The 15,047-nt window shown below is 33.7% G+C and overlaps 1 protein-coding gene across 4 annotated transcripts in view; it reads left to right on the top strand.

Annotated features, from left to right (window-relative positions):
* ATRNL1 (attractin like 1) overlaps positions 1-15,047 on the top strand; it is a 740,103-nt gene that overhangs the window by 217,901 nt on the left and 507,155 nt on the right. For all 4 annotated transcript variants that reach the window (XM_070260546.1, XM_005602549.4, XM_070260536.1 and 1 more), the window contains exon 20: positions 10,124-10,217. In XM_070260546.1, the coding sequence (XP_070116647.1) occupies positions 10,124-10,217 (94 nt within the window). The remainder of the gene's footprint in view (positions 1-10,123; positions 10,218-15,047) is intronic.

The following is a 15,047-nucleotide window of genomic DNA, read 5'->3' as shown; positions in this document are numbered from 1 at the left end:
TTTAAAAAAAATATGGATGTCTGGGCCATTCCCTAAAATAATTAAATCAATATCTTGCTTGACATTGTAAGGTGATTCTTGGGCATTGATTCTTTTCAAAGGCTTCCCAAAGGACACTAATATGCACTGAGGGATGAGAAACATGGAGAGTGATGGGCTCAGCCTTTCAGTTGACAAAATTGCTCAGGCAATAGCAGGTTTGGTGCTAAGTGAAGAGAAGTGAATGGAAGTTTTGTGATATGAAGTGCTCTGACCTGTCTGAAGCTCTAATATAGATGAATTGGCTGACATTCACATTTTCTGTGTTTGAGGCCCTGTGTTCATAGTTTTATATTCATTATCTCATCCCAACTTCACAACAACTGTGTGGGAGGTATCATTTCTAGCCCCATTTTACATCCAGACCTAAATACACAAAGAAGTAAAATACCCAAGATCACACGCTGGTAAGAGGAAGAAGATGTCTGATTCTTAGGCCTTGCTCTTAACTCCTAATGCAGAAATTATTTTAGTATGGACAGAGGAGACCCAGTAGCCCTTAGCCCAAGCCATAGCTTAGTGCTGTGTACAGTGTGTAATAGGAGTTGCAGTAGATATGGGCACAGTGGAATCCACAAACTTTAGACTTACGTCTATTGGACTCATAGTATTTTGTTATTCTATGTTTTTCAAGTAAAAACATAAAGGCTTTGGAGCCATCTTGTTTTCCAAAGCTTTTTACTACTGAAATCTCAAGAATTTCATTGGACAAAAAGTATATTTCAGATAGATTATTTATATATCTTAATGTATTATTTCCACAACTTTAAGAAAAAAATAAAACGCTGGGATATTTTTTCACATTACAGTTTATATGTCTCTGCGGCCTTTTATGTATTTAATGTGTAGCTGTATATGTTTTGTTTTACTTTAATGACAGTGATTTCATGTATACTTTCCAACTTATTTTAATGCCTATATAATAGTGCATCAGATTTTTGTGAAGTAATTTACTTAATATATTTCTGTTATTTATGTAACACTTCTGACCCTAACCCCAATTTTAGAGCATTATTTTTTTAAATTAAGGTCAAATCCACATAACATAAAATTAACTATTTTAGGTGTGTAATATGGTGGCATTTGGTACATTCTTAATATTGTGCAATCGTCACCTCTGTGGAGTTCCACAACATTTTTGTCACTCCAAAAGAAAACTCCATACTTACTAAGCAGTCATCTCTGTCCCTGGCAACCACTAATATGCTTTCTGTCTCTATACGTTTACTTATGCTGGATATTTCATATAAATGAAGTCATACAATGTAAGATGACCTCTTGTGACTGTTTTCTTTTGCTTAGCATAATGTTTTAGATGTTCATTCTTATTGTTGCTTGTATCCGTACTTCATTCCTTTTTTATGGCTGAATATTATTCCATTGTATGGATATACCACAATTTTTTAATCCATTTATTCACTAATGAACATTTGGATTTTTTCCCACTGTTTAGCTATTATGAATAGTGTTGATAAGAACATTACTGTGCAAGTTTTTGCTTGAATACTGGTTTTCAGTTCTTTTGTGTATAAACTAGGAGAGGAATTGCTGATTCATCTGGTTATTCTATGTTTAACTTTTTGAGGAACTGCCAAATTGTTCAAATTGTTTTCCATAGTGACTGCACCATTTTATATTCCCACCAGAAATGTAGAGAACCCCAATTTTCCACATCCTTGCCAACACTTGTTATTTTCCAATTTAAAAAAAATTTGGCCATCCTACGGGGTGTGAAGTGATATCTCATTGTGGTTTTGATTTGCATTTCTCTAATGACAAGTGATATTAACTCTCTTTTCATGTAGTTGTTGGTAATTGTATATTTTCTTTGGAGAAATCTATTCAAGTTCTTTGCCCATTTTTTAATTGTTTTTTTTTTATTGTTGAATTCTAAGAGTTCTTTATGTATTCTTGATACAAGGCTCTTATCAGATATATGATTTGCAAATATTTTCTTCCATTTTATAGTTCATCTTTTCACTTTCTTGATATAGCCTTTGAAGCACCAAAGTTTTCCATTTTGATGAAGTCCAGTTTATTTATTTTTTCTTTTGTTGCTTATGCTTTTGGTGCATATGTAAGAATCCATTGCCAAATGCAATGTCATGAAGATAACCAAAGTATTATTTTAATTTTTTGCCAACGTAGGCAAAAGTAACATTTGAATAATTATATTAGCTACAACATGTTTTAAATTAGAATGGTAAGTTTTATCATTCCAACAGGCATAATGCTTTTAGAAATATGTTCCCCGTTGGGAATGATGGTATTCTGCTAGGTTTAAGACTAGTTTAGATATTCCATGTTAACTTTTGTTACTGGCATTACACATCTGGCAAGCTGAGGCACAATCCTATGGAAAACTAAAGAGAATGAAAGATAAAAGCCTGTCTTATTCACTATTACACATTCTCTGGTAATTTATGAAGCTTTAAACAATTCCTTACGGTTTCCTTGTTTTCTAAAGTTGGCAAAATAATGTTTTGTTGTCTATGACTTCTCAATGGTGATGTGAGATATAAAGTCTTTTTTATTTCTTAGAGCCGCATTAGTTATCTAACTAAATAAGCATGTCACATCTGGCAAATTATTTCTAATACAGCCGTGGCTAAAATCAATTTATAAAAAATGAGAAGTATAAATTTACTATGATTTCTTTACTTTTAGTTCATCTTATTGAGAAAACTGGATTTTTTATTAGTAGATAAATTTATTAAAATTCAAAGTCCATGATGATATTCAGGGAAAGAAGGAAATAGATTTATATTTCGATGGTGAGGCTTTAAATGTACTGCAGATTTAGGTATTATTTTTTAAATTCAATCTACTAAAGCCAATATAACATTGTTGTCAATATTATGTAAACATATTTGTAGATTTTCCTGAGATTGTTTTTAGACTATGGCCTATTTGTGGCTACTCTGTTATTATAATTAACTATTAAAAGTGTTTTATTATTAAAATTGTTTTATTTCTTATTAATGTTCAGGAAGATTTTGTGATACAAACTTACTCTGGCGTTGCCATCTCTCTATCTATCTGTCTATCTGTCTATCTATCTATCTGTCTATCTATCTATCTATCTATCTATCTATCTATCTCTGTCTGTCTGTCTGTCTATCTTTGTATCTATGGAAGACTGTAACATTGGTAAGAGCTTGGACTTTGGAGTCATACCGCTTGAGTCTATGTGCTGGCAGTGCCACTGTCACCTTGGGTAATTGTTTAACCTCTTAGTGTCTGTTTTCTCACCTGCAAAATGCAGCTAATTAAATTTATTTTGAGGTTTAAATAACATAATTCACATATGAAATAATGTTTGTTTCTGGCAAATGTTAACTCTATAATGCTAGTTATTGTTGCAAGTGTTATTATTAATATTATTACTATTTATAACATCAATAGGCTTAAGTATATTCATAAAAATGTATAATCCAGACTTTTGGAACAATGTTATTTTTGTCATATTATTTCCAATCTGACATAAATTTTAGTAAAAGAAAATAAGTGAAACTTTCATTGAATAGAGGAATAGCTCAATACACTACACCAACTTAACACTCAATACACCACACTGCTTTGCAATGAAGGATTATCCTTGAATTCCACAAACAGTTATTGAGTACTTACTATATGCAAGGTACTGTATTAAGACTTAAATTTATATACATTGTGTGGGTGTTATGATAGCGTTATGAAGAAGCTGAATGATAGGGTCAGGGACAAAGAACTTAATTCTGATGGAAGGATCTGGGTAGGCTCTTGAGAGTCGAGGGCCATATATAACCTTCAGTTTTATGTGGTTGTGTGGTGTGCATGTTTTTCATTATAACTTATTTTAAATGTGAGACAACTAAGGTATAATGTTAGTAATCTCAAAAATATTTTAATATCTTTATATGCATTTGTTGTACTTAATTATTTGTAAAAAGATGTGCTGTAAGAAAAAACCTCTGAAAATCATGAAATATACAGACATTTGAAAAACTGCAGTCTTATATGACCAATAATTTTCTTCATCTAGGTCTTACTCTTTTTGTTAAGTTTTTTGCAAGATGTTTAAAGGGTTTGGTTGATACTATGAATAAGTTCTTTTCCTTTAACATTGTATTCATAATTGGTTTTAGTTAAGTCTACTTTTATATTTATTAATTTATGTATTTTAGTTCATTTTGTTGTTCTTTTTCTAGGTTTTTGAATAGTATACCTCTCTGATTTTTTTCTTTCTCTATTTTTTACTTTTAATAGTGATAAACAAACTCATTATTTTCCAGTTTGGGGAAAAAAATAGTTCTTTCAACATAGTGGCAGTTTTAGTTTTACTTTCATTTCTTATCAGCAAAACTTATGTTTTTCTTTCTGGCATATTATGAATATCTGTCCGTAGTAGACTTTTGCAGAAGAGTTTAATACTTTAATAAACACACTGGGCTATGACACCAAATATTCTCTGAAACTAGAGGGTAGTAAAAAGAAAGATGAAGTAACTCTTCTTTCTATCTACCAAGATGGGAGACTTTTTCATTTTAGACCCTTCTCACATATTGGAGATTGTTCACAGACGCTGAAAGTTTATAACCAAATGAACTTGAGCATTTCTTAAAATAAATATAAGAAGTTTAATTCTCTCAAACTGGGAGCATTGACCTGAATAATCTAAAAATGTAGATAAATGAAAATAACTTGACATGGAAATCTTATTTCTGTTAGTTCTTTTGACACAACAAAGTTTTCTGAGTACGCATTATCATCCTGTGTGGCCGAGAAAAGCCTGAGATTTTAAATATTCCAAAGAGAGGCCATTTAATGAATAATTATGTAATTGTATGTAGATATTTAGTGTATGATATAGCCATGAAGTTACACTTTGATCAAAGATTCTCTTCAGAATGACATTTTCTAGCACCTTTATTAACTCTCTCCCTTCCTCAAGATATCCCGCCCTGTTTCCTATTTGCACAAAGTTCTAATTTCCACCTATCCTAAATTAAATTAAACTTTTACTTCAACTTTTGATATTTGGTTAGTGTTTTTTTGGGCTCCCAGGCCTGATGCTATAGAATATTTCCACCTCTGGTTTACAAGTTTTTGACAATGAAGTATGTCATTTGCATGCTTTCTTTTCATTAATAAGTTCACTAATATGTCTCTTATGGAATTTTAAAAACTATTTAGTGGTTTTAGATCCACAGGGATAATACTTGTCTATTTGGGGGCAGATAGAGACCGTTATTTTATCTAAGTGTTCAATATTTCTCTTTAATTTCATCTGATGGGATGCTTAGCTCCCTTCTCATGTATTGCTTGAGGTTTTATGTTAGAAGGATCTGACAACTAGAATATACAACTATGTACTGGGTCTTTGGGAACTAAAAAAAAGAGGAAGATTAGCAACAGATGTTAGCTCAGGGCCAATCTTCCTCACTAAAAGGCATACTTTAAAAAAAAATTAAAAAAAAGAAGGATCTGCTACTATTTGGTTGTTCAAAAGTGACGTAAGATATTATAATTCAACAGTAGAAATGGCTCTTACACTAACCTACAAAGGCGAGGAATTCCTATTTGCTTCAAATAACAGGCCTAGGATGAAAACTAAGAGGTAAATTTAAATTGGAGCATACTTGTATTCTAAAACATATAAAACATTTATTTAATATACTATAGAAAATTGGAGGTTAACCTAAGAAACTCTAAGCATGTACTTGGTTTTATTCTGATATTTATAGATTTTTTTAAAAACCAAAATCAAGCTAAATGCCAATTTGGGCACACACTTTTCATTGCTCAAAGAGTGCACAAAAACTAATAAGTGATGGTGGAGAAGTTAATTATATATTAGAAATGCCTAGAGCAGGTGAAAGAAAGCATCAGCATAAATATTCTCTGTAAATATTTCATAAACATATTAAAATCCTCCTTAATATATTATTTAAGAAGAAATGCCTTTCTCTCAAAGGTCCATTCTGTGTACCACAGGACATGAATGCAAATATTTGCTTTTCTCTTAATCACATATAATTTTAACTATACCTTTTATCTTGCTTTTTCTTTTATAAGCCAATCTTCTGATTTTATAATAACCATAAACTACATGTTTAGGCTTTAAAGGAAGTATATAAACATTTAATTGTATATGTAGTGAATAGTACAGACTCCTTTATTAAGCGATTTTAACTTATTTTTTGACTTCCTGTTAAACATTTCTGTACAGGGCCACTGCTATACAAATTAATTAGTTCAAAAACTGAATTCAGTCACTTTATTATTTAAAAAATATTCTTACTTCACCCTCATCTTAATGATAATGCCATCCTTTTAGGCCCAGTTTCAATGGTACCTTTGATTCCTTCTTTTTCCTTAACCCTTACATTCTGTAAGGCTCTGTACTGCCTCTGACATCTATCCCTCTTTTGTATTCCATCGCTCTTATTTAGTTTAGGCCCCCATGACTCCTCTTCTCTTCTGCTGCTGCTGGATGTTACAGGTTCTTCTGAAATCTGGGTTGAATTAGTAAATGAATACTCCCCATATACAATCTCTCCATATGTAATCCACTCTTACATTTCCTTTATAGGAGGAGAAACAAAGACACAATTTTCTTCCTAAAAACTTTCAATGATTTTATCACCACTTCTCAACTCTTTCATTGTCTCCAAAGTGTCTGAAACAAATTGAAAACTCTTTAACAAGACTTTCAAGTCCTCTTATGCTCTGACCCCAGATAATTTTTCTGGTTGCATATCTGGCCATATTTCATGTATTCTGCCACCTCTTTATTTCTCTTTTTCTGTGTGTCTACATTTTAGTTAATGACACTAATGTTGTCCTTGTCAGCCAAGCTCCAAGCATTGCATTAAAAAATATATAATTAATATTTAATGGTAGTTTATTTATGCCAGAAACATTGCTAAGAACTTTGCCTAAAGTTTTTCATTTTACCCTAAGCATTTTATAAAGTATACAAAATAGAAAATGATTATTCACAGTGCCTTACATCCAATAGCATTCGATAAATACTGGATCAAGGACTGAATAATTGAGTTTCACTGTCCTTTTTTTATTAGAGAAAAAATCATTTCTTAATTTCCTGCTTAATCTTTATTTAGGCACGTACAGGGGCTCAATATCCTAAGAAAACAAAATAATCTCTGTAAGTCAAATGGCCTATTTTAAATTATGAGAACTATCATTTTTCCAGTAGAAAAAAAATCACGCTCTCTTAACAACAGATTAATGCATGGCAATAGTTGTAATTCAGGACTTTTTGTGAGAAAAATCAGATTGCTAAGATATTATTGATGTCAGCATTTCACGTTTATTTATATCAAAAAGAAACAGCTGTATTCTGTTTCCCCTTTTCATAAACCACACATTGATGAAAATTTGGGCTTAGAGCTGTAAATAAAAATGTAAGTTTGAAGAATAGAATTATAAGTCATGTGGCTATTTGAACGTTTGTCTTTACCAGAATTCTTACTATATTTGAAATCTAGTGTATAGCATATCTACTAAATATCAAATATGGTTATGCTGGAAGTATACAAAGGAAATTAAGTGGACAGGATTTCTTAACCTCCAGAAGCTATATGACAGATAGCAATGATGCAGCAATGAAAGGACCTAGGACCTTTGAAACAAGTACTGCCAATGGCTACTTTTTTGTTTGATATTATGAAAGTATATTCTTTGTATGCAACTTGTTTGAATAGTCCTTATGGCATCTTTTTTTCTATCCCTATTGTTTAGTTTTGGTTATAAGTTGATATTGCAACTTTATATTATAGGGGAACAGAAATATCATGTGACCATATAATGTCCCTCTAGTCTATGTCTAGGCTGTAAAATCATCAGCATATAAAATTTTCCAAACAAAAGGCCACTGTATGATGATTTCATAGGTGCTTATTCAGCATAAAAAGATAACCTCAAATGCTGACAACAACAGAATACTTTCAACACTGTCATGAAGTATAAATTTTAAACACTTGAATTTAAATTACATTTGTGTTATTTTAGCCTGAAGTTCAGCACCACAAGGGAATTCTCTCAAAATGAGCTTACATTAAAGGGTATTTTAACACAATTTTTTCTGTCTCAGAAATTATTAAAGCTGCTATACAATGATAATTCTTTTAAGAAACTCTGCAAGCATAACTACGTTCCATTTCTGCCACAAAGGATACATAGAAGGTTTATCCAAGTTTTTAAATATTAATGTGCATCATTTGTTTTTTAGTGTTCTGAATACAAGACAGTGTTAATATGAAACTCTGCAAGTTAATATTAAAAGATTTCATGGTATGTTCATTCACTATTTATGAAGTTACATGTTATCAATATATCTTCATGTCCCTTTATTGCTTGATGAGTTGTTTTTATTCCTTGCATTTCTGCACCTCATTATTAATTTCTATAATTCTCATATCTTGTTTCCATAGTCAATTCTACAAACTTAAAGGAAAATTACGCCACTTTATTTATTTTTATTTTTATTTTTTTGAGGAAGATTAGCCCTGAGCTAACATCCATGCCCATCTTCCTCCACTTTATATGTGGGATGCCTACCACAGCATGGCTTGCCAAGCAGTGCCATGTCCGCACTCGGGATCCGAACCAGTGAACCCTGGGCTGCCGAAGTGGAAGGTGCACACTTAACCACTGCACCACCAGACAAGCCCCACGAATTTATTTAAATAGTCTTAATGAAGAAAAATTTGCACTTTTGTGTAGAAATCTCTTCTAGCAAAAAAACAAAACAAAACGACAAAACAGTTCTTAAAAATCTACCCCGTACCAAGCTTATTTTATATGTGTGTTTAGGGGTGTGAGTATTTACTTTATATTATCTGTTGTTTCAAAACAAATAATCATAAACAATTAGCAAGAAGTTTAGTGTTCTAGAATATTTTGTATTTTGATCAAAACCAGTGACTCAGTTTATTTTTATATGTGTGTGAATCAGCGAAAGACCACGTTATTTCATTTTTATCATTAGAATGGTTTAACCAGCTGGTGGTGTGCAGTTCTCATTAAAGGTTTTTGAAAGGGCTAGTGACGTAATCAACGTTGTCTCTTTAGAATATGTCTCAAGATTGGAGAATGAGTTGTAGCCCAGAAATACTGAAGGTGGGAAGGTCAGAGATGTGACTGTGTTGGTGTCAGTAAGAGAACATGAGTGATAGTACTTGAATGATGGCTATCTCAATGAAAAGGAGGGGTCAGATTCAAGAGAGATTGTGCACGTAGAAACTAGAGCCTAACAATTGGTTGGATATTGGGTGCAATAAAGTGTGAGGTTTGTGTCCTAAATAGTTATAATGCTGCTCTTTAACAAAGAAATGTAAAATAAGAAAATGAGATGAATTCATATGAACCAAATCTACTGTGTGTAACTGTTATACCATGGAATGTTTCAGTGGGTATTCTGGGATGCTAAAACAGAATGATTTCAGAAGCTTAAAAGGATGATTTTTGAGGAAATAGACATGCTTTTTTACACAGTATATAACTATATTTATATTATTGTTGGCAGTGGTAATAGAGGTAGAAGTAATACCTGCATTTAGTAAGTGCTTGATATATGTTAGATGTTTTAAAATACATTATCTCATTTAAGTCTCACATCAATCCTGGGAGCTAAATATTATCATTTTCCTTTTGCTGATGAAGAAACTAAGTCTAGAGAGGTTAAGCAAATTGCCCAAGGTCATATAGCTAGTGATTGTAGATGTACATTTTGAAGCTAAGCTGTTTGACTCCAGAGTTCTTGTGCTCTTTGAAACTCATTTCATTAAGTAGATGAACCAAATTAGAAATGGAAAGAAGCCCAAAGAAGAATGCGATGAATACTTGGATCCATACTCGACTTTGGGATACCCCAAAGACTTTAAAGAGTTTCACAAGATTTTTAAATAAGCGAATTTACTTTCCTTTAATTAAAAATAACTTATATGGTTACCCTAGTTTTTGGATGACAAGTGAAAGATACATGACATAGAAATAAGATAGCAATAAAATCTCCCCTGAAATGTGATGCATGTGTTTGTGATGGAGAATATTCAATCATTATTGTTTTGACTTACAGCTTGTACATGCAGTGGCCATGCAAATATCTGTCATATGCACACAGGAAAATGTTTCTGCACAACTAAAGGAATAAAGGGTGATCAATGCCAATTGTAAGTAAAAATGATTTTTTAGAACTTTTGTGAACTGAATTTGTGCTGTGGAACTAATTGTTATAGGTTTTCCTTTTTCTATGATGAGGAAGATTGGCTCTGAGCTAACATCTCTTGCCAGTCTTCCTCCATTTTGTATGTGGGATGCAGCTCCGGCATGGCCTGATGAGCAGTGCGTAAGTCTGCGCGCAGGATGCCAGCCCGTGAACCACTATAACACGAGGCTGGCCCCTAGGTTTTCCTTTTTAAGTTTAGTGTTGTGCTAGTTAAGAAACCAATATTATTTTAAGCTATGTTTACTTGTGTTTTATCAATTCTCATCAAAAATTAAGTCTTTTAAAATGCCAATTTTGTGGAGGCTTTAAAAGAGAGCTCATAGAACATGTTTGTCTTTTGTATCTCTCTAAAAAGGAAATGTTCTTATTTTTTCTGGAAAACACATCTTATTTATCAAGTCTGCATTATTATCTTTATAATTTTCCTCATTGGATTTAATAACTCAAATCCAGTGTTTCTATGCCTTTCTTTCCTTTGAATCTTTCATTATTAATTCTGATAACTGTAGTTGTTTAAGCCTTCCAAGTGGTTTCTTATACTGTTCCTCTTCTTTCTCTCTATTATTTCTGTAGACATGAGCCCACTCTTGCTGTTACTCTGCTTTGAGTAGTTTTATGAATGGTTTTTGTCTTTTTAAGATTTAGTTGTTATTTGCAAGATTTATTCTCCCCACCCCCAAAAAATTAACTTTAAAAAGAAGTTGTTTTGTGTTATTTATGTTTTTTCTTTTTTCTTATTCATATTACTTAAATTGTTTTTATAGTTTTGAATTGTGTATATGCAAACATTTATATTAGATATAAAGGGACTATATTTGACACAAACCATAAATTCCAACTATAGTAATTATATAATTATAAAAAATTAATAAAGGATTCTCTAAAACTGTAAATATGTAAAAATTTATGTCCAAAGAAATCTGTTAACCATGGAAAATGATCTTTTTGTTTCTATTTAGAATAAATACATTATTTGCTATAGAATTATCCTGAACATTTCAGTTTAGATGATCATGACTAACTAGCCACTGAAGGATTACATGTTTTCAGGTTCAGAGAAGATGAGCAGAACCAGTTTTTATTCCTTCTCCATAGTCTCTAAACTTAAAAATGAGATCAAAGTGTAAGATCTCAGGGAAATTAAGGAAGGCTTTTTGGGTCTCAGTACCAATGGGGTTAAATCAGAGTCCTGTGCTCTAAGACAGAAGGATGCCTCCAATATTTTGCAACACCAAATACTGGTTGTCATCAGCAGGGCCAGCTTCGTGGGCGTGTTGCCTGTGTGTTTGCACAGGGCCTCATGCTTAGAAGGGCTTTGTTCTTGCTTTATATGCCCTGCTGTTGCCATCTGGAGATTCTTAATAAAGTTTTAACAAGAGCCCTACCTTTTCATTTTACACTGCTCCTTGCTTCCCTCTCACCGCCCCCCCCCCCGACAAATTATGTAGCAGGTCATGACCATAAGCAACAAATATTTTATTTTTGTTTTGAGATTTCATCATGATTATAATCATGATGACAATTTTAATTTATACCACGTTTTTGCATAAATGATATGATATAATCATCTGTAATAGTTATCTCTTATGTGGTGTAGTATTTTAGTAATGTATTTATGTTTCCAGATAAGAGAGAGCAGTATCTTTATTCATTAAACTCATGGGCTTATAAGCTTAGCTATATAAAATTACATGGTTTGGCATATGTATGAAATATTAAAAAATAAATTGTATCATTCCGAATGATGAAAGTTCATTTTACCCTAATTCTATTTATGAATTTTTATAAACAGGGTTAAAATTGGAAATACTAATTTGTAAGAATATTTTGTAGATAAAGTAACGTTTGTTACCTTTTTTATTTAGCTTTTGAGTGTGGGGCAATGAAAGATAGGGTCATCATTCTTAAAGCAATTATTTCCTACAGTGTGCTTAAACTGGAAAAAATGGTCTTGTTAGGAAGCCAAGCTAGTTGTTCAAATCAGTAAACAATTATTAAATGAGTGTTTGGTACTAGTAATGAAGATGAATAACACATGGTTTTCCTTAAAATATCTTTCATGGTAGGAGTGGAGACACTAGCCAAAATAAAATGTACTAATTTCCTTTCTTTTTTTTTAAAGGTTGACACCTGAGTTAACATCTGTTGCCAATCTTCTTCTTTTTCTTCTTCTTCTTCTTCTTCTCCCCAAAGCCCCCCAGTACATAGTTGTATATTCTAGTTGTGAGTGCCTCTTGTTGTGCTATGTGGGATGCCGCCTCAGCATGGCCTGATGAGCGGTGTCAAGTCTGCGCCCAGGATCCAAACTGGAGAAACCCTGGGCCACCGCAGCAGAGCGCACCAACTTATCACTCGGCCATGGGGCCAGTCCCAGTATACTAATTTCTTACATTAGTGATTTGAGATGCTTATCAACCCTTCTCTCTTTCCAGGATAATTTCTGTTTGGCTTTAATTGTGTAGTCAGACATGACGTCTTCTCATATATTTTTCATAACCTTCCCAAACTGAAATTGGTTCTCTTCCTATTTGCTAATTTTTCCTTGTATTATCTGTGTACTTGCCCATGTCCTTTACTAGAGTGAACTTCTTTGGGAACCATTGCATCAGTACCACAATATAAGTGTTCAATAAATTTATTTAATGGAATGGAATGAAGAAAGTATTGAAGGAGTACTGAAAAGGAGGTGATTAATTATTTTGGAGGGATAAGGAAAGTTTGAACAGAGGATATTTGAGCTGGAACGTGAAGGAGGAATTAAAATTTTCTGGGTAGAGAATGTAGTAAACAGAAGGGGAAAACACATCAATGTAGCAAAGAAGTAAAGATGAACATGGTGTTACCATTTCCAGTTGTAAGGATGCAAGCCCAGCTGGGCTAGGGCGGTGGGGTATCATGCCAAGAGCCTGAAGAAATGACCTACAGACTGCGAATGAGACATACAGGTTTATTGGGACTTACTTACAGGGAGAGTGTCCAGTGGCAGCCGGCTGGACATACATTTGTGCACCACTATTGCCCCCTGGGAGAAGCTTCCTTAAATAGGCAGAGGAACAAAGGCTGCATGCTTGCCAAGGGGGAACATCTCTGTATGGCCTGCATTCCAAGGACCAGAGGCCCTTCCATCCCCAGACCTTGAGGGTCTTAGTGCCACTTATCCCATGAGAAAGCAGCTGGGTCGGCCAAGCCCAGTATTGCTATCGTTGTGAGTGTTGGTGCGTAGCCCAGATAAGAAGCCTCAAGGACACATGGCCATTAAAGGGGCATGCTGGCTAATGCCCCTACACCTGTTTTTGCTCAAGGATGTAGAGAGCTGGAAAGAGCATCACTCCCATCTTTACAATGAGAGAAATAAAAGCTGGGAAAACTGCACATTCATGAGTTTTCTTGAAAGCATTGGAGAACTGAGATTACAGGGTAACCAAATGGCCAAAAATCTAAAGAGAAACGAGAGCTTTTAGGGAGAGATAAGACATGAACACTGGCTTGCCTAGAGTCAAACCAACTGGAAACTTAAAAGAAAGTTCAGCTGAGGTGGTTGATACATTGGTGCTCAAGTGCACACTGTCAAGAGAGTATGAAGCTCCTGGGGGCCACAGGAATTGGTGGAGTCTACACTCTTTTTAAAGTTTTCTTTGCATGAACACCACCAGTTGCTCATGGAAAAAATTGGAGAAAATCGTTTATTTTATTTTATTTTTGCTGAGAAAGATTCACCCTGAGGTCACATCCATGCCAGTCTTCCTCTATTTTGTATGTGGGTTGCTGTCACAGCATGGCTGAGAAGTGGCACCCCGGATCGAACCTGCAAACCCAGGCCACCAACGTGGAGCAGGCTGAACTTTACTATGCCACTGGGCTGGCCCATGGAGAAAATTTTTAGAATGTGTTTTCTGTGGTATAAGCTGGAGGATTGGAATGGCAGATAGCGTGGTCAGGGCTTCAATAATAGGGTCAGAATATTCATTTAAAGGGGCACCAAATTATTTATCTTGCCAGAGTAATGAAAGTTTTCATTTTGGCCCTGACCTAAAACACAGTTGGAACTGAAAAATGGTAACTTAAAAAATGAATTTAATGTAAATATGAGCTACAATATAAGTATGTCAAGAGTGAAGTGATACTCTTTATGAAAATTGTTTACTTTTGAGGAGAAACATGCAGACTTTAAAGAAAACAAAAAATTATTTTTGTAAAATTTCTCAACTTTACAATGTGAAAGTAATACATATTTGCATTCTGTAAAATAGAATATTTCTCACTCAGTGAAATTCATTTTCAATGTAATAGTGTAAAGAAGGTCAGTGGTATTTAATTTTTCTTCCTTCAGCCTTCTCACAACCCTTGTGATAGAATCTGATGTTCCTCAGTGGGAAATAAAGTGGAAATTGGATGAAAAAATAGGTGAAACAAGTTTTGACAAAATGGTGTGGCAGATACTTATGATGCCTCTTGCCAACTCCCTTGGCTCTCATGGTTTCACCAAAGCTATAATGGACAGTTTCCTGTACTTTCCAGTATTTCACATAAAGCATGAGAATCTTTGTTCCTCTTTTAGTTCCCAAGCTACTCATTTCTGCCCAGGTGCAACCAAGAAGTGTAAAACATTAATGCCCATATGGGTAATCCTCAGCCACTGAGGAGTGGGAGTTTGTCCTTCATTTCCCACTTTGTCACCAATGCTTCATGAGATAACTGCCCATGGCAAATACCCACATCCGAGTCCTTATCTCAGCATTTCCTGTTGAGATAATTCCACTAAGGCAGTTGCTAC

The sequence above is a fragment of the Equus caballus genome, chromosome 1 (genome assembly GCF_041296265.1).
Source record: "Equus caballus isolate H_3958 breed thoroughbred chromosome 1, TB-T2T, whole genome shotgun sequence".
NCBI classification, from domain to species: domain Eukaryota; kingdom Metazoa; phylum Chordata; class Mammalia; order Perissodactyla; family Equidae; genus Equus; species Equus caballus.
Note: the sequence above shows the minus strand (reverse complement) of the source record. Positions and strands in the feature narration are given on the sequence as shown.